The 20,914-nt window shown below is 39.9% G+C and overlaps 1 protein-coding gene across 10 annotated transcripts in view; it reads left to right on the top strand.

Moving 5' to 3' along the window:
* Positions 1-16,394, top strand: part of LOC109621300 (neprilysin-2) — a 139,530-nt gene extending 123,136 nt beyond the window's left edge. For 6 of the 10 annotated variants that reach the window (XM_020076258.3, XM_062859008.1, XM_062859007.1 and 3 more), the window contains 6 exons: positions 6,073-6,206; positions 13,057-13,176; positions 13,245-13,490; positions 13,555-13,769; positions 14,119-15,088; positions 15,153-16,394. In XM_020076258.3, coding sequence (XP_019931817.3) covers positions 6,073-6,206; positions 13,057-13,176; positions 13,245-13,490; positions 13,555-13,769; positions 14,119-15,088; positions 15,153-15,742 — 2,275 coding nt within the window. In that variant the 3' untranslated portion in view covers positions 15,743-16,394. Of the gene's footprint in view, positions 1-4,207; positions 4,239-4,670; positions 5,030-6,072; positions 6,207-13,056; positions 13,177-13,244; positions 13,491-13,554; positions 13,770-14,118; positions 15,089-15,152 lie in introns of those variants that run through there. The other 4 variants (XM_062859003.1, XM_062859002.1, XM_062859001.1 and 1 more) reach the window with 3 other exon arrangements.
* Positions 16,395-20,914: the final 4,520 nt, after the last annotated feature.

Here is a 20,914-nt window from a genome sequence, read left to right as displayed (position 1 = left end):
TCATATTTTGCGTGACTTTGGAAAAAATGATGTTCTACGAGTTTATTTGAAATTTAATTTGTGAGAAATTCATAAAGAAATATTGAAAATTGGTTGAAAATTGAGAAAGTTATGGCACTTGAAGTGAAAACACCTTTTTATTACTCGAAAATTCGACTTTGAAGCGATTGCGCGACCTCTAAATCTCAATATTTTTGGCTTAAACTCGGAGGTTTCTCTTTTTGTGTCATTTGAATCCAAAAGAGCTTACGAATTCCAGGTTTCAACAACTTTTGAAAAATAAGCCGCAGCCTACTCTACACTCACACATGAGCTTGGCCTGCCTCTCTTCAACTTAGTGTTCCTTGAACATTTCTACAGTTATTAATTGAAGGGCTATCTTTGCCTGCCATTGCATGAATTTGTGCATTGTGAGGCAAGGACAATGATACACTATGCCCAGGGCGTCTAGTATATTTTCCCAACCGGAACGGGAATCGAACCCGCCGTCTCTGGATTGGCGATCCATAGCCTTAACCACTAGGCTAACTGGAGACCCCTTCCTGCAAAAGTTCTGCGGGTTTTACCGGATTTTTTCGACTTTTGTTTTGGCTTTTTTTGGGGTTTTTCGGCTTGGCACAACTAGTATCGCTCCCCCAGGGTTTTTCCGTCTTTTTTCGTCTTTTTTTGTTTTTTTTTTTGGCTTGGCAAAACTAGTGTCGCTCCCTCTGGGGATTTTATTTTTAAACATGTAGAAAGCAATCATTTTTGTATCAATTGCCATTCATAGCGTGGAAGGTAAGTTTTTTGTATTGCTATTTTATGGACAAATAAATCATTCCGGAAATACTTGAAAAAAGTACATGTTAAAACTCTGTAGAACGTCTTTAGAAAATAAAACTATTGGTAAAATTCATTATTCTTGGCTACACAGCCATGGTTAATCACCAAGAGGGAATCTAAGCGACCTGGAAGATTCTGGAGAGCATATCCATTGTCAAGGTATACTGGAAAAAGTGATAATGAAGTTCTTGACGACGATCATATCAGCAGGAGGATTTTCAGTAGCATACATATTACAGTTCAGAGAACACCGGTAAGATATCAACCTGCCAAAATCAAATGTTATGATGTACGTAAGAATGTTTTGTAACCTTACTAGTCGAGGACTTCCATATTGTGCGAACCTCAAAATTGTATAGTATCAGTATGAAATATAAAAAAATAAGTGAATATGTTAATGAGCGATGACATACGCCTTTGTCTGAATTAATAAACATCCAAAAATAAGGGTTGAGATGATCAATTCTAATGATAGTTCTAAATTTAACTACCAAAGAATAAACATGACTAAATGAAACTAAGTTTTATAATAATTAAACTAATGTACACCGGGACAAGTTGAAACGGAAATTTATCCTTAAAGATTGTTTGAATCAAAAAGTATGTATTATGGCACTTACGTTGTTTACAATTATTAGAAAACATCAAGTTAAACCGCTGTTTCATCTGGCTCCATCCGTTTCAACTTGCCCCGGTGTAGCTCATAAGCACTTATGACCTTCAAATGGGCGTAACTGAAGAATTTGACCAACATTATTTTTGAAATTCAGTTTAAAGGTATACAATTACTATATAAATGAATGAACTGTCGTTTATGTTTTTCATTGTATATTGTTCTAGCTATAATAGTAAATGAAGCGAACAACATCCGTATTCTACAGGTTCAAGAATACTTCCGTTATATTGGCGTTATAACTAATTTTAATACAAAATGCAGTCAATATTACTGCAAAGTATCAAATTGAAGGATTGTTTATGATACTTTTTTATTATTTGAGACTTCAAAGCCTGCTTCTGTTATGAAATGTGATGGCTTTCTTTAGAAATCCTGATTTTTTAGGGGTTAGGCCTTTTAAAAGGGCGTAACTCAAAATTTTGTTTCACGATATTTTTAAAAATTTGTCCAGAGGTGTAGGATTGATAAAGAAGGAGAATGGCATTTCAGGTTTTGACAACAGAAGTATGTTCCTGTTATAAAATATGATGGTTTTCTATAGAAATTCTGATTTTTTAGGGGTTGGGCCCTTTAAAAGGGCGGAACTCGAAATTTCGTCTAGCGATTTTTTTTTTCAATTTGTCTAGAGGTGTAGGAATGATAAAGAAAGAGAATGGCGTTTCAGGTTTTGATGGTATATTTTTTTTGGATAATAACGGTAAATGAAGCACCGTGCATAGTAATTCCATGTATACTTTTATTTCTGAGTGTACCATGCATCTCCATTAGGGTTGATCAGATTTATGTATACAGAAAAAAACTCAAACTTCAAAAAGCTTAGGTAACATTTTTTTATTGTTCTTTTGTAGCCTATAAGCTTTAGCAAAATTTTAATTCAAACTCATCAAGTCTAAGCAGGTGCTCAACAAAGTTGAAGCGTATGTAAAAATGGACTAACGTTCAAAATCACATTTGTGTTGAAGCTTCTTTTCATTCTGAAAATAGGGTAAAACTGCAAGTGGTTTTTCCGATAAAAAAATATCCGCCAGCATCTATATATACGCTGGGGTTTGGGTCAATGATTGTATCGTTCCGTGTATGATCAAGCTGATAGCTCGAATTGATTGATAGCTCGAAAGCTCGAAAGGGTTGTTAAGTACTTTGTATCATATTTTTCTCTTTCACTTTCGAATATATTTTTGTGTATTTACCTTTCATTGCTACTGTGACGAGAATGATGTAGTTATAGGAGTTTACCTAATTTAAGTCACGAAGTGGGAAATGGGGAAATGCTAGCAAGTGATTTTGCCTTACCGAGAAAACCTTATTGCCTCTATTCATATACTAATAATAAATTGGTCACAGTTTTTTTTTTGTTTGTTTGTTTCATTCGGGAATCACAAGCTGATATCTATCTCTTAACCATACTAAATGTTGGGGTCCATCATGACCCTAACAATATGGGTCAATATGACCCAGATAGACACGTAATGTCATAGGAGGGTTAAGACAAAGGACCTCCAGCATAATTTGAGATCTATCATCACATTAAATATGCAAATTTTGCTCAGATCGGGCGATGTGTTGCCTTTATCTGCCATGGGTTCGATACAAACATTGAATAACATTCATATTTATAAAAATTAAAAACCATTTTCAACCAAAGTTTCCCGAAGACTTATTTCCGTAGGTTTTGCAAACTGCCACTAGGAGTTGATTGAATCCTAATTTACCAATTTTGAAATCGATTGAAAGCTGCCTCTATTCCTTATGATTAACTATCGAACTCCAGAAGGTAGCAAATGATCCATCCATACTAGCGTGGCTCAAAATACCACATGTCAAAAAGTTTGATAGGCCCCTTCTTATTTCGTTCTATATGACGCCACGATGCTCTGGTCAAATTTTCATTTGGGCGATGCTAAACTAATTTTAAATTTGCATGTTCACGAGAAAAATGCAAAAAATGATGTTTTTTCCATATAAACTCCCATAAATACTTCAAACGAGTTAAGCACCGCCCAAATGTAAACGGATTGAGCTGAAAATTTGACTAGAGCATCGTGGCGTCATAAAGAACGAAATAAAAAGGGGGCCCATCGAACTTTTCGACATGTGGTTTATCCATACAAGTTTGAGCCACCGTAATTCATACATAAGATAAAATAGCAAGCCTAAAAGCAAAAAAATATCCCCAGGAGCTACTATGCAAATTTCAACGAATTCCATCGTTTCTCAAGTGGGAGATATATTCCCTTAGACCACTATAATTATTGATAACGGAATATAGGCTTTCCATTCACGCTATTGATCAAACGTTAAACAAGCGTCCAGATCATAAGATAGTTGATTGTAACGGTCTAGCTAAGAAATAAGTGTAGTTATCTGAGCTATCATTATGATCCGAGATATCAGTCTCAAAATACATACCCTGATGTCTGGATATCACCGGATCAGCATCGCGCTAAATCCAAACGCATAGTAGAGTTGCATGCTCGTCATCTTGAGCGATGATTGGCAGCAGTTTTTTTTTGTATCAAAGATATTCAATTCTCCTTCGAATGAGAAGAAATGCATCTTCCGATGGAAGCATACCCTCAACACAAAAATGCAATACCTAAATTGAGCAAAATTCCTGATTCGGCCTGTTCCGTTCCGTGGATGGATCCACTCGTCTGGCCCGTTTGTAATACTCTGTGTGTAGTAATAATTGTGCGCTTCACACTTTAGATTTTCTCTCGAATATAGACGACGCGTCGTATTGCGGCGCTCATAATAAATCCACATTGGGCGGCGGCGATATGCCCGCGAGGAGATACCCGCGATACAGACGCAATGTCAAAATCGAACAGATACTGTCACCCACCCAGCAGCATCGCAGCAGCCTTCAGGCCGTTCATATCAAAACAAAAGTTAACACAATGGCAACTCAGGTGGCCAGAAATCGTAATAATATTTATCGCGACATTGATTCACTTATATGCACACGCATCACGCATCACCTCGTCGGTTTTGTGTTTAATTGACCAATCCAAATTCCTGTGTGGTAGTGGTTTGTGTCCAGATTTTCCGTGTTAATCTATCTGTAAGAACTTTGTAAACATCTTTTGTTCTCACGTATATGGATAGGCTTGCAGTAGGTTTCGTGAGACATTTTTTGGACAACTCAATACGGGATGTTATTTAGTGTTGCTACAGGGGGATACGGCTTCATCTTTTCCATTTCCACATTGCGTCTGTATCGCGTGCATCTCCTCGCGGCCATATCGCCGCAGCCTCATGTGGATTTGATATAAGCGCCGCATGTAGAATTTCTGACCATCAGGTCGCTCATAGTGGTGCGGTCATATTTTTGCAACTTGATGGAAAAGAAGAAGACTAACGCGTTTCGCGGATTTATCTTGCAAGGCACAATACATGTTTTAATGACTCAATCGCGATGATGGCAATGACAGCGGTTCCCACGGTGGATGATTTTCGCCGAATCAGTACCAGTCGGTGTTCGTTGATAAGCAGCAGTGGAATTTCATCGATGTTAGAGCAGTTGCGAAAGTAAGTATACCGGCGGGCGCGTTAATGTTAATATGATAGGAGTGATCGAATTGTGTGCGAAATGTACCAAGTTGTTTCATGTACTCAGAAGTTTTTTTTTATCAATTTCAAAAGGAATTGGAAAAGCGTGTACCGTAGAATGGGAAAACTTTGATAGATGCTTATTGGATGAAAGGTGTGAAATTGGTATACAAAACATGGAATAAGCTAGGCTTATTTATAGTTATGAGATATTGAACGCACTAGCCAACGTCACCCCATTCAACGGTACATTTTTTATTAAAATTAACACTTGATCGCTAAAATGTTCACGCCGTGTACGCAACTCAGAAAAACAAAGAATATGCGTACGTACAAGTCGATTACAGCACATGTCATTGAGAATGCTGACTAGCACCCAAGCAGCACTTTTTTAACCGATGCAACTCCTCTGCAGCCTCGAGTGAGTTCCGCGCCTTTCACGGTCAAGCCCTTCTTGCATGTGCACATGGCAGAGAAGAAAAAAAATGTAAGAAATCAGCGCATTTTTCTGCAGCTGTGGCATCACGCTGTCTAATGCTCGCGATCGCGGACGCCACTTGGTACTGATAGTGCGAGGTGGGTACGCATATTCTCAGCCCGTAGTAAGAGGTCAGCGCTAAGTTTATCAACAGTCAACACCATTAAGGCGCGCTGCGGAGCAATACTCAACTCACACACGCCGTTGTCTCTATCAATCGTTCATTAATAGGCGCTTAAATGGCAGCATTTAGCCTCGTTATCAGTGTAAACAAAGTTATACGGATCATGCAAAGCCGGCACCGCCCGTGTCCCTGCTGTAATCAATGGGAACAATACTACGCTCACGGAACGGCAAGGAAAGTTGTTTACCTCCGGGGTGCGGATGACGAACCCCAACAGTGTCGGTTTTGCTCTCGCAATTATTTGCTGTCTTTTTGAATGGCGTATTGTTGTTCTAAATAAAAACTTATATTCTAATTGTTTAGCAAACCTTATATTATTTTCTCTTACTGATCAACTTTTCCTTTTTGTCTTTTTTACAGAAATCCCAGCTGGTGGAGGCGCCGGACAGCGCTCGAAAAAACTCTCACATTGGTTAGCATCGTATGCGGAATTGCAGTCGTAGCTCTACTAATCTCACTCGTTTCGGTGCTGTTGAGCGATCGGATACATGAATGTGAGTAACTGGTCAATCACCATTAAAAAACTCTTTTACACGTGTTTCCCATCAAAGTACTCAGTAAAACTTTTGGCTACCATGCGTCTCCATAATATAATACAGAATTAAATTTGAAATGTCTTGCCCGCTCACACCGATCATCAACTTTCTCATTGGAAAACACATTTATCTATAGATATGTATGTACAGGGGATGGCCAAAATGTTTGGGATAGGCAACTTTTTTGCTCTCACAAAAAAGTTCAACATGCTATAACTTTTCATAGAGCGCATCAAAAAATCTCAAATTTTGACTGTTTGTCAACCTACTATATGTGCATCATTGGTACAAATTTGGGCTCGATTGATTAATATTTCGCAAAGTTAGAACCGTTCGGGTAAAACACTATTTTTTAGACAACTCATTTTTGAGCTGTCATATCCCAGGAACCAGTGAACCGAATTGAATGAAATTTTGAACGTACACTAACACTATGTAAATGCTTCACAAACTATTAAAACATAGATACTTTTTGAATATTGAAAAAAGTTATCATGGATTGACACTTTTTGGATTTTTCTCGAAAAAATATTTTTTTTTTACATCAATGTCAATAAATTTTAGTGTTGATATCCAAAGATTTTCCACTTCTGTTCTCAAATTCTTTCTAATCAGATATATTAGAGCCTATTTAAATTGAAGAAAGAACACATTTAATAATTTTTGTGTGATATTGTAAATTTGACTTATTTTCATCTATATCGGTGAAAATTTCAACCCGGTATAACTTAATTCGCCGAGAAAAAATATTACATTTTATAACGTCGTATTAGGTATCAATATATTGTTAATAAACGTTACAAAATTTATGCAATTCGGTTCACTGATTTCCGAGATATGACAGTACAAAAATTAGTTGTCTAAAAAATAGTGTTTTACCCGAACGGTTCTAACTTTGCGAAAAATTAATCAATCGAGCCCAAATTTGTACCAATGATGCGCATATAATAGGTTGACAAACAGTCAAAATTTGAGATTTTTTGATGCACTCTATGAAAAGTTACAGCATGTTGAATTTTTTTGAGGGGAGAAAAAAGTTGCCTATCCCAAACATTTTGGCCATCCCCTGTACGTTAGAGTGGGTCATCGTATGGAAAAATGAAAAATTCAATGATATCCCATCAGATCAAAGTTTTTTTGATACCATTTCAGGACCCAAATAAGTGTGCAAAATTTGGGCACGATCGGTTATGTCTACGTTATGCGCATCGCGTTTGGAGTTTGTATGGGGTTTTACATGGGAAAACACATGTTTGAGCATTTCTCTCATAACAAGCTCGATTTTTTCTAAAACCATGTAACCGATAAAGTGAAAACATAGTCTAGGGTGTCCTGAAAAACTTTGTCGAAGACCGCGAAGTGATCTGATGCTTATGAAAAAAGTTATAGCGTTGGCATTGCTTGGCGAAACAGTATAATTTTGTTGCTATTCTTATTTCTTTTCCTTTACATGTTAAAACATAAACACATGCGTGCGATTCGTTGATTACATATAACCATTTTCACAAACATCGGATCGCTTTGCGATCTTCAACAAAGTTTTTCAGAACATCCTAGGCTATCATTTTACAGTATCGGTTAAAAAGTTTCAGACAAACTTTTTCAACTTATGACAAAAATGCAAAAATGTATGTTTTCCCATACAATATCCCATACAAATTTCAATTGTAATGCGCAAAGTGTAGACGCAACCGATCGTGCTCAAACTCAACTCAACTCAACTCAGGACCCGAAACTGAACCAAAAAAGCTTTGATATTATGATAAAACGGTTCCGATGACCCACATTAATGTACGTACACGTGCTTTCCATTCGAGCACTCAGTAAAAAAAAAATGAGCTACCATGCGTCCCCATCTGTAAACTAGATGATCCAAATTTTAAGTTGCACAAAGTGCTAACAAATTTAGCATAATAGAAAAAAAATCTCACAAATAAAGTACCGTAAACTGGGGTGTAGTTGATCAGTGGGGTGAACTTGATCACTCAATTACCCACGGATGTCGACTTTCAAGGATGTTACCATTCCATTTTAATGTTACGTCATTGGATTGCAAATAGTTAAAATAAAATTATTGCTTCCTTGAAAGTCGATATCCGCGAATAATTGAGTGAACAGGTTCACCCCACTGATCAACTACACCCCAGTTTACGGTATTGATTTTGCAAACACAATGAGAGTTACTGTATCGATAAGAAAAGATATTTTTCTATTGGTAAAACTAATTTTCATTGAAATATTTGACAAAGAAACATCATTACGGGCCATTTCAATTGTTCCAAATTATTCAACAACACCAGTAGCAACAGACGTTAAGCAAACGAATGTCTTAATTACTGCTTACTGAATTCGTTTTTATGGCATGACAAACTTTGCCATCTGAAAAAGTTTAAATCAAATGTGTTCAGAAAAGCTAAGAAACATTGCAGTAGTTCCGTAGAAAACCTTAAAAAAAGAAACTTGGTCTCAGAAAAAAATATTGTAGAACTGCTTTCATCGTTTTTTCACCTTTTGATTAAAGCATTGTTTAGACAACTTGTGGACAAAGCAAGTACGCTAAAAGGCTAGATTATGTTTGGTCTTTAGTGGTAAATAATCTGGAAATCTTTAAAAAAATACCTTTGTACAAATGCAAATTTGGAGAATTAAGTTGATTGTTAAAAAAACTCTACTGTTCTTCAAAATATCATGACAGTTGAAAGGGAATACAATAATGTGGAGCACAATATGCTGTATTCTGAAAGAAGTTAGTAGAAATCATCAAAACCGTTCATTTTATTTAACAAACAAACTGTATTTATAATTTCTGAAACAGTCTATAAATAATAACTTTTTCTATAAACGTCGTATACGAACTCAAAAAGTATGCAGGAACGGGTAAAAACCCTCGAGAAATTCTACCAAGAAGCCCACAACGCCCCTCTTAACGAGTGCTCCGATTGAAAATCAAAGGGAAATTTGACTACAGAAGTTTCCGTATTTTCAGGATAATTTTATCAGTTTTAGCAAAAAAAAAATTTTGTCAATTCCATCATTCTGAACTCTTCCATAATGAATCAAGAAAAGCCTGCATGTTTTGTTTGTTTAGTTTCGCTAGAAACTTTGTATGATTAATATTCTATTCAGAGTTTGTGCAAAGCTTTTTCCGTGGAATAATCTAAAAATCCACAGAATTCCACCAAAAATTTCTAAAAAAAAATCCCTTTAATGATTTTTCGAACCTCTGTCATTACTATATAAGTTTCATCCAAAATTTTAATTCTATATACAACTAGCTGTCCCCCGGCAAACTTTGTCTTGCCTACTGCATTTTTTGACGTTTCAAGTCCCTAGCCAAGCCTATGTCCCTGTTCAAAAAGTATGAAAACCCGATGTTCAAAAACTCTCAATTTTCCTATGTTTTTTGCCTCATAAACCTTCTTTGGGTGAAAACTAACAGAACAAAACTTAAACGACCCAAATCGGACCATCCATTCGCAAGTTATGCGCGGTCCCACGTATGCCACTGCATAGATTAGCTGTCCCTGGCAAACTTTGTCTTGCCTACTGCGTTTTTTAACGTTCAAAGTCCAAGTCTCCGTTCAAAATGTATGAAAAATCGATTTAAAAAAAGCTCAATTGCACTTTAAAACATGACATTGTAGTGGAACACTACAAATGTGTAATGAAAGAGGACATCACATATGGACATATACAACACAGAACATAAATTTTGCCCTGTTACCCTAATGGATAACAATTTCCGATGACAGGATGACGAGGTTTCATTAATATTGTTGGTCCACCAGACAATCCTGTAATCGTATTTTCTCTGGCAGGTTGCCTTTCGTTCGCAGCATTAGCTGCTTTCATAGCTTTAGTTTTGTCTAGGAATTTATAATCCTAAGGGGGCTCTCTGAATCAAATTTTAATATGAGACATCTACAATTTGAAATACAGATTTTTAAACTAGATGGGCCATTTTATTTTTGTATGGGATACAGATTTTTCCCCCAAATTTTGTATGAGATACAGATTTTTGCAAAGAGTGATAGATTTTACAAAAAATCATCTGGCATCCCTGCTTCAGAGCACTATAAATGTGCATTTCTCTTAGAGAAATACTAACAGGCTAAAATAAAACACGTAACACAAAAATAAAACTTGTAACAATGTTTTTTTGCCTCATAAACCTTCCTTGGGTGAAAACTTACAAAACAAAACAAAAACGACCCAAATCGGGCGTTCCTTCTGCGAGTTATGCGCAAACCCACGTACGCCACTGCATTTTTATATGTATTGCGCGCAAGCCCCAAAATTTTATTCCCACCTTTGGGTTTCCGCGCCGAAGACCCAGCGCCACATCCGGCGACAAAGAAATATGACAGCAGTCGCCAAACAGTTGGCAATCCTGATATTTGATGGCGGTCATTCGTTGGGTGTGTGAGTCGATTGTTGTCATGCAATAGAGCATTTCACTGTCAGTTAAGTGTTTGTTGATAGATTTTTTGTCGTGTTAGTGTGCAATCTAGCGATTTGTTGTATCGCGTAAGCCTTCACTGGGACAAAACGTCGTGTAACTCAGCGAAGCAACGAAAATTTTCAGTGAAAAAAGCAATACCTATATTAAGATTTTGGCCGAAAATTGATCTCGGGGTTAAGACAGATTGGTGATGTTATCGACTTTTACCTGTTCAGAATCTCCGATAATCAAGACAATTCCGCCATTGATAAGACAAAACTCTCCTATTCCGCCGGGCCGGATCAGATTCCATCCTGCGTATTGAAGAAATGTTCCAATGCTTTCATTAGGCCGCTTGTTCTACTGTTCAATGCATCCTTACAGAAACGTAAATTCCCGACTGCCTGGAAACTGTCAGAGCTGTTCCCTGTTCACAAGAAAGGAGATAAGTCTAACATTGAGAACTATCGCGATATTACCTCGTTATGCTCTACTTCGACATTTTTTGAAATAATCATTAACGATGCGTTTTTCTTCTCCTGTTGAAACTACATTTCGACGGACCAACACGGCTTTTTTTCTAAACGTCCAGTTTCTACTAACTTGGTGAACTTTTTTTCAAGTTTCCTTAAAAGCATGGACTCCGGATATCAATTAGATGCTGTTTACACCGATCTGAAGGCTGCGTTTAATCGGGTTGACCATGGCATCTTACTTAGGAGGCTCGAACCGTCGACACCGTTGGTCTGCTGGTTCAGATCCTACCCTACGGAACGGACGATGTGTGTAAAAATTGGCTCAGAAAAATCGGAGATTACTAATACAGTAATACTTCTGGAGTTCCTCAGGGAAGTGATCTCGATCCTTTGCTCTTTTTTTATTTTTATCAACGAAATTGCTGTACTTCTGCCACCGTGATGCCACGATGACGTTAAAATCCTCATGGTGATCAAATCGTTTGTCGAATGTTTGAAACTCTAAAATCAAATTAGCAATTTTCAAGCATGATGCTCTCGGAGCTTTCTAACACTAAGCGTAGAGAAATGTTTGGTCATTTCCTTTCTTCAGAAGCTCAGACCTGTGATATTCAACTACCAACTGGATGGAGTACTGCTGCAACGAATTGAACAAGTTCGAGACCTATGCGTTACTTTAGACAGACTATAATATTTAAAACCAGGGCATAGATAACTTTTATTTCCGCTGTATAGAGTGTTATGTGTTTTCATGAGAATTCAATTATGTATTTAAAAGCCTATGTAGGATCAGCAAGTATTAACTTATTAGCATTGACAAATTTACATTAAAAAGAACTCTGGAATAGTTTTTACAGTTCATAGTACACATACATAACTACTGCAGCACCTGTAGATATCAAGGAAAAATCTTCAGGATAATTTGAACGACTCAAAATGCCCCAAAAAATATAGTATATCAGTCTTCAAACATGTCCAGTAACCATAGACATGGTTACTCTGTAAAGCGGATATGACTGCTGCTACGATTGTAGACTTCAACTTTTATTCTTCGGAGTAGGTTATTGGTCTGGGATATTCTAGAGTCTAGAATATCCCAAAAGATCTTCGGAATGATTCATGCAATTCCAATGAGGGTCACGTAACCCTAGACTTCACAGCAAAAATCACTAATGAACTGGCTGTAGATGTTAACGACTAAACTTCAGAATAGTTTGGACGACGTTGAATATCCGAGAAAAGTATTGAACCATAGGCGCCAACTTGAGACGTAGTAGGGGGCGAACCTCTTTAAAATCGGTCAAATTGCAACTTTTTCTCAGCCTAATGCACTAATGTTCACCTGAATATGTGAAAGTAGGATGAACTGTGTCGAATTTATCCGAATTAATTTATTTTGAGAGGCCTCGCCTCCGGTGTTGCGACCACATGAGTTGATTACAAATGATAATATTGTCAAAGGTCAACCATTTGAAGACTTTTGAACGTAATTCTACATATTGAAGAAATATCCCACAACTCTCTGAAATAGACCACTTTGCTTGCGTTTTCAAGAAGACAGCCTATTTGCGCTGATATGATTGAGTAGGAAGTTGATTTCCTGCGGAGGTGCTTTACGGGTATATATTATCGATGGTTCAGTCACGACTCCTGTCTTCAGCCGGCTTATTCTATACAAAAATGCAAATTCGATTTGCACAAACGTACCTCGGCCACCTCCTCAGCATATGTCCCGTATTAAATGGATTGGAAGAAGCTGTGAAAGTCAAACAATATCGTTCGAGCTTTCTTCCCATTATACACGGAGATATTTAATGCGTTTCACACGGTCATCCGAACAAATTTACGCCCTCGATTAATCCTTTCCTTCTCTCTTGCGTTCCCATTGCAGCGGATAACGGTTCTTCCCAGTCGCCAATGGCTCTGACCGGTTCTCGGCGGGGTAAAAATATGAAAGTCGCTTCCAAGGAACACGACAATCTCTGCCTCTCGCCAGGATGCATCCATTCAGGTCAGTGTGGATCAATTTCAACGATAGTAGAGCTCATATTAATTTCAAATATGTTTGTATGCCAACAGCATCGAAGGCGTTGGACCAAATGGATTCCAGCGTGGAGCCGTGTGACGATTTCTACAACTACGCCTGCGGTAGGTTCCTCAAGGAAACCAACATCCCGGACGAGAAGGTCTCGGTCAATACCTTCTCGGTTATTGGAGACCGGCTGCAGGAGCAGCTCCGGTCGCTCGTCAGTGAGGACATCCACGAGGATGAGGCCACGCCGTTCAAGTTGGCCAAGAACATGTACAAGCTGTGCATGAACAAAAGTGAGTTGAGCTGGGTCGTCGTTCAGTTTGAGAATTCTTGTATTAAAGGATTATAATTTTCCAGCGAGAATCGAGGAGAAAGGCATCAAGCCCCTGTTGGAAATCCTGGACTCGTTGGGCGGATACCCCGTCCTGAAGGGTGACAGCTGGAATGCGGATTCTTCGTGGTCCTGGACGAAATCGGTGAAAGACTTCCGCATGAAGGGCTACAGTACCGATTATTTCTTCGATTTTTCGGTCGGAACCGATTTGAAGAATTCTACTCGTAGGATAATCGATGTAAGTATTGTTCAGTGAATAAATCTGCAATAATAGAGACGGAACATTTTTCAATCAATTAATAACATTAACATTAATAAAATTTTTGTGGGCTTCGTGGCCGAGCGGTTAGCGGCGTCAGTCGTTTAGGTGTCTCGTAAGCCTCGGAGTGTGGGTTCGATTCCCGCTCCAGTCGGGGAAAACTTTTCGTCAAAACGGGAAAATTCTCCACTGGGCCACTGGGTGTTATATGTGTTGTCCGTTGTCGAATGTTCGTACTGTTCAGTCTGTAGAGGCCGTAAGGTCGAAGACGGTGTAATTGTCTTTTGAATAACATTTTTTCCTCACGCTACATTACATTTGCTTGCAGACGGATCAAGCTGCCCTGGGCATCAGCCGTGAGTATCTGGTCAAGGGCATGGACAACGCTATCGTGTCGGCCTACTACAGCTACATGGTGGACATGGCGGTTTTGTTGGGTGCAGATGAGGAACGCGCCAAACGGGAACTCATGGACTCGCTGAACTTTGAAATCGCTCTGGCCAACATTTCGCTGCCCAACGAGAAACGTCGTAATGCCACCGCTCTGTACAATCCCATGACAGTCAAGGACTTCCAGCACAAATTCCCGTACACCGACTGGGTTGAATACTTCAACGTGATTCTGAAGGACACGGGAATCGAGATCGACGAGAACGAAGTCATCATCGTCAGCGTTCCGACCTTCATGGAGCAGTTGGGTCCATTGTTGCAGAATACGCCTAAGCGAACCATGGCCAATTACGTGATGTGGCGTATCAGTGGATTCTCCTCATTTTTCCTCACGGAAAACCTGCGAAAGCGACAGCTGCAGTACAGTACGGCTCTGAGCGGTAAACAGGAACAAGAACCTCGCTGGAAGGAATGCGTTGATATCACTTCGGGCAGTCTACCAATTTCTGTGGGAGCTCTCTATATCCGGAAGTACTTCAAGGAAGATTCCAAACGTGCGGCTCTGGACATGGTGAACGGCATCAAGAGCGTATTTGTGGACATTTTGAAGAAGGTCGATTGGATGGATGAAATAACCCGGAAATCTGCTCTTGACAAGGTCGATTCTATGGTAACGCATATCGGATATCCAGATGAGCTTATGGATAACAATAAAATTGCCGATTATTACAAAGACTTGAAATTCCAACCGGAGGACAACTACCTGAACACAATTCTCTACATGAACCAGTTTGGAACAACCAAGGCATTCAAGAAGCTACGACAGGCTGTTAACAAGACCGACTGGATCACCCATTCTAGACCAGCTGTTGTTAACGCTTTCTACTCCTCCATCGAAAACAGTATTCGTAAGTATTTTAAAGTAAGTTTTTCCAGCGTTGAAATGTTGTTGATACCTCATTCCCTCTACAGAGTTCCCGGCCGGTATTCTGCAGGGTCAATTCTTCTCATACGAACGACCAAAGTACATGAACTATGGAGCAATTGGTTTCGTTATTGGTCACGAGATTACGCACGGTTTCGACGACCAGGGACGACAGTTCGACAAGAACGGAAACCTTGTAGACTGGTGGCAATCCGATACCAAGAAGGCGTACCTGGAGAAGGCCCGCTGCATCATCGAACAATACGGCAACTACACTGAGCCAAATGTGAAGCTCAACCTCAACGGTATCAATACCCAAGGCGAGAACATTGCGGACAACGGTGGCATCAAGGAAGCATATTACGCATACAAACAATGGGCTGAGAAGCATGGTCCCGAACCACGCCTGCCCGGACTCGATCTTACACCGGAACAAATGTTCTGGTTGTCTGCTGCCCAAACCTGGTGCTCGGTTTACCGGCCAGAAACCATGAAGATGCGAATCACTACCGGAGTACATTCGCCAGGCCAGTTCCGAGTACTTGGACCCATGAGCAATATGGTCGAGTTCTCGAAAGATTTCAACTGCCCAGTAGGATCACCAATGAATCCAGCACAAAAATGTGAGGTTTGGTAAACCGCATTTACGCTTTCTTTCCACAATCCTTCCAATGCTTTAAAACTTTCACTCATTTCCTCCTGTTCAACTCCACTACTACAGTTTTTCCCTCTCTTCTACTGTTCTACACGAACAAACGTGATATCGTAGGAACCCTCAGACAGTTTTATATCAATGATTCATTTGTTGAAACGTACTTATAATTTCAACTACATGAAATTGACTTTTAAAAGCAACATTTTACTTAAGTGACTATACTTAAGCAGAAACAAATTATAAATATTTATTCCAACTGATGATGTACGCCGAATACCGGTTCAAAAAAAAAACGAAACAAAAAACTCTATGGAAAACATACACAAATGCAACAAAAAAAACTAGAAATAGAACACTTATGCAGCAACAGATCGGACAGTTAGTCGACAGAGAAATCAAAAGTCATAAAACGGTGCGCATCGTGTGCAAACTCGTTCGATATAATGCTTCAACAAAGCCATTTTAGCTTGTTTGTCGTTCTGGTCATTAATGTCTGGATTAGGGGATCCATACCCACATGTACTTCTCGTTATATGACGGTTAAACAGTAACGAAATCTGTTGTTTGTACTTTTTGTATTAGCGTAAGGTTTTACAGTAATATTGTGTCATGAAATAGAATGTTTTCTATTACATTTGGGCTGTGAGTTTCCTTTCATATTTTTTAATATCACAATGTCCACAACACTTCCGTTTATTCTAATCTGTCTGCAATTCAAAGGAACCCAGAAAAAGAATATAACAGTCGACTCTCCAAGAATTGAACTTAATAAAGGACCTTTACAACGCGTGAACGAGCTTGTCGTTCATTTATTTCATTTATTTAGCATTACATCAAATTCAAGATAAAACTGAATCAACAATATTTCTCCATAATACACGGTCCGCCCAACTAACATTTTCAGCGCTATAAGCTTTTTTGCCTTCTGCTGTGTAATAGGCGAATTGAAGCAGTGAACGCTGAATAAAAAAGAAGCTCATTTAGGTTGCTTTTATTGCACTTTAATCCAACCCCGGAAGATTTGCCGGAAGATATGCAAATCGAATAAGAGTCCTGTTCGCGCCGGTCTGCGATCGCTTTAGAATTGTTATCATGTATATTTATCCACCTCCGCTACAAGACCACTAACTCGAGAATTTGCGTCCGAGCAGATGTCCAATAGTTGTACCCTTCTATCTACCATAAATTATTAGGCCTTTCCATCAAATCTTCTCTGTACGATCATTTCACTATCGACAGCAGGCCGAGTGCAGGTAGCGAACGAAGAGTCAAGAAAACATCGCATTCGGTCAGAGATCGATTTAAAAAATTATATTACTTCAGTCTAAAATAAAGCACCAAGCCATACAGTACACATTATTCCCCTATTTAATACAGTGTCGCACAAAGTGTACTATTGTGAACCTAAGAGCAATAAATTCAGTGAACAATCCGTCTAAGTACGTTCGCGGGTTTTAAGCATTATTTAAGCGTGATCTGACGACTAGACTCAGTGCTCTAAAGTCAAGAATTAAACAAGTCCCAACCAATAAAACAGCTGCTTTTATACAGTATGCTCTGTAATGTTGCCAAATACACAAAGCAGCAGCACTTCGTAGCTGTTTAAAGAACATTCTTTCAGCTAGAAGCTGTGACGAAGAATCTGTTAGCGCATCCACACAGCTTAATCAATGTAAACATAATTGCGTTTGACGTTTCACAAGCTTTTGCAGCAAGATGAAGTTGGGTAAGGTTTCTTGTGGTACAATTATGAAGCCTTGTCTGGAGTAAAACAAAACGTGCTACATACATATAGCAGTGTGGCAGCGAGGACATCATCGGGACCAGTGGATACGGGGGTCGGGAGTTCGATTCCAAGTAGCGGAAGGTACTTTAATTATTCAATTTTAAAAGCGATAATTCCAGTGCTGACGGGCTTGGTGGTCTAGTGGCTACCGCTTCTGATTCGTATGTAGAAGGTCATGGGTTCAATCCCTGGTCCGTCCCTTTCATCCTACTTTGTGTCTTTCTATCCACTTTCTCTCTCTCTCTCTTCTCTACATATACAACTCATGTATGTTCATGGCCATCGCTAGAACCAGAAACGAATTGAAAAAAAAAGTCGTTTCCCTTCCTTCCAACTTCCACTCACAGCACAATGTAATAACGCCTACAAGTTATGCAACCAAAGCGTGCTATGCCGCTTGACCTTATTCACCTTATTCACCACTCAATCTATCACCTTACGAACACTATCACCCTCATTCTTGTTTTCGATCGAATCCACTTTCGAACGAAAATCGTTCGCATTCCCGTTCACGCCAGCAAAATCAAATGGCCTACTGATTCGATCGAACCAAAAACGTTCGAAAGTGGATACGTCCGTAAACAAGAATGAGGGTGTATAAATAACCCTTATCCATGGATCGCATCACCGACCCAACGGTGACTCCCAGATCTCCCATCCTTTCCGTCTAACAAATATCCCAGTCCGTGCTGGTTGTGGGGATGCAGAGGTGCTCTCGGTCTTTAGTAGCAACAACCAGCACACTCTAACATTCCTTTCCCTTCCCAACTGACTATAAGGACGTGGCCGGCGCCGTTATTGATCCAAAATGTATGAGCTGCTAAAATTGCACTTTGAGAATAAGTGGAGTGTCCCAGCCCTTATTCATTTGGATCTCAGTGCAATTGGTATCAGCTCAGATCAATCACGGAGGAGCAACCATTGACATGTATAGTCAGATTTGATCGTTTTTTGATCGATCGTTTAAAAGCGATAATTCCAGTGCCACATGTATTGCGTCACGGTATCCATAACCTAATTATATTTAATTAATTTGGGGATGCCATATACCTATTATTTAACAACTGTGAAAAGGCTGAAAATCGCATTCTCAAGATTTTATTCAGTTAGTGGTTACATAGGAGCCGAGAAAAGAGCTATGACTTCGTGGCATAGAAGCTGCCGCGCCGCGTTGCTCGTCCACTCTGGCCGGTACCTAAATGTTAGTTGGGCGTGGCTGCCGTTTTCCATTCTCGGTCACGCCCGATGCTCGCCAAGTCACGCTCCACCTGATCCACCCATCGTGCTCTGTGCACTTCACGCCTTCTTGTGCCAACCGTATCTGTTGCGAACATCAACTTTGCAGGGTTGTTATCCGGCATTCTTGCAACATGCGCTGCCCATCGTATCCTTCCGGCTTTGTGTCACCTTCTGGATGCTGGGTTCGCCGTAAAGTGCAGCGAGCTCGTGGTTGATCCTTCTTCGCCACACACCGTTCTCCTGCACACCGCCGAAAATCGTCCTTAGGACGCATCGCTCGAAAGCTCCGAGTGCTTGCAGGTCCTCCTCGAGCATGGTCCATGTCACGTGTCCGTAGAGGACCACCGATCTTATTAGCGTTTTGTGCATGGTGCATTTGGTGCGTGGGTTTTTAGACCGCAGCTTCTTTTGGAGCCCGTAGTAGGCTCGACTTCCACTGATGATTCGCCTTCGAATATCACGACTCACGTTGTTGTCAACCGTCAGTAAGGATCCGAGGTAGACGTATCCCCGTCTATCGTACCATTACTACCCAGACGGATCCGGTCATGTTCGGTTCTTCCTACCACCATATACTTTGTTTTTTAGGCTTTCACCACCAGTCCGACCTTTGTTGCTTCGCGTTTCAGGTAGGTGCACAGCTTTGCCACCGTTCCAAATATTCTGGCAATAATGTCCATGTCGTCCGCAAAGCACACAAATTGACCGGATTTTGTGAAAATCGGTTCCCGGTTGTAGAGTCCGGATCGTCGCATCACGCCTTCCATTGCGATGTTGAAGAGTAGGCATGAGAGTCTATCACCTTGTCGCAGTCCCCGGCGAAAGTTTTGCACACCGTCCATCGTTGCTTCAATCAGTCTTGTCAGCTTCCCAGGAAAGCCGTTTTCGTCCATGATTTTCCATAGCTCTGTGCACTATTCACGGTATTTCTGAAGCTGATGAATGGCATCCTTAACTTCCCTCAGCGTGGGAGTTGGTTCATTTCCGTCTTTCGCTGCTCTGGCATCGTCATTTCCTCAGTTTTTTTTTTTTTTTTTTTTTTTTTTTTTTAAACTTCCCACTGACCCCCATACCAAAGAGCTCTCACATTGAGCCCCCTGGTAATGGACACTTGCTAAAGAAAAAGGTAATATTCGCGGAGATAAGTAATACTAATAAAGTGAAATCCCAGTGGAACTTAGTTCCTTTGAAGGGATTCACATAGCAGTAAAAAAAATTAAGACTACAAAAAACAACTAAATATTTACTTAATTCGTGATAACGAGTGTGGCTACAGTATTCAAATGACTAAATTAAAATAACTAAAATAACTAAAATGTAGGGAAAAACTAGCAGGAGCCAGAAAAACCTACATATGCTAATTCAGTTGCCGTGGTCTTCCGTGCCTACGTTCTCCACGCCATTCAGGTGCTGATCGAAGTGCTGTTTCCACCATTCGATCACCTCACGTCCGTCCTTCAAGAGGCCTCCGTCCTTATCCTTGCAAATTTCAGCTCGCGGCACGAAGCCGTTGCGGGATGCGTTGAGCTTCTAATAGAATTTCCGTGTTTCTTGGGAACGGCACAGCAGTTCCATTTCTTCGCACTCCGCTTCTTCCAGGCAGCGCTTTTTCTCCCGAAAAAAACGGGTCTGATGTTTCCGCTTCTGTTTGTAACGTTTCACGTTTAGTCGGGTCCCTTGCTGCAGCATTTCCGCCCGCACTGCGTTCTTCTCCTCTAAAACCGTTCTGCACTCTTCGTCGAACTATTCGTTTCATCGATTTCGTTCCACGTACTCTCGGCTGCGTCGTTGATGGCTGCTTTTACTGTACTCCAGCAGTCTTCTACAGGGTGCGGCAGGAAAAAATGCGAAAAGTTCAAGGCACTATTACACGCTAAATATGGGATATATATGACTATTTTTTCATGACAGTGTATCAGTCATTGTCTATATTCTAGCACTGAAAAATAAAAATGAACATATTTGATGTTTAACATGTGATAATGTAGGCCTAATAAGCGGATATCAATAAACTGCGCGCCCAATGGTCATTAAACAAAATGACTATAACAGTATCAAAATTAGCTCAAATTCGATGAACAACCAGACCACACTGATCCAGAGCCATGTAGTTTCACATACCAGATGAA

This window comes from Aedes albopictus, chromosome 3 (genome assembly GCF_035046485.1).
Source record: "Aedes albopictus strain Foshan chromosome 3, AalbF5, whole genome shotgun sequence".
NCBI classification, from domain to species: domain Eukaryota; kingdom Metazoa; phylum Arthropoda; class Insecta; order Diptera; family Culicidae; genus Aedes; species Aedes albopictus.
Note: the sequence above shows the minus strand (reverse complement) of the source record. Positions and strands in the feature narration are given on the sequence as shown.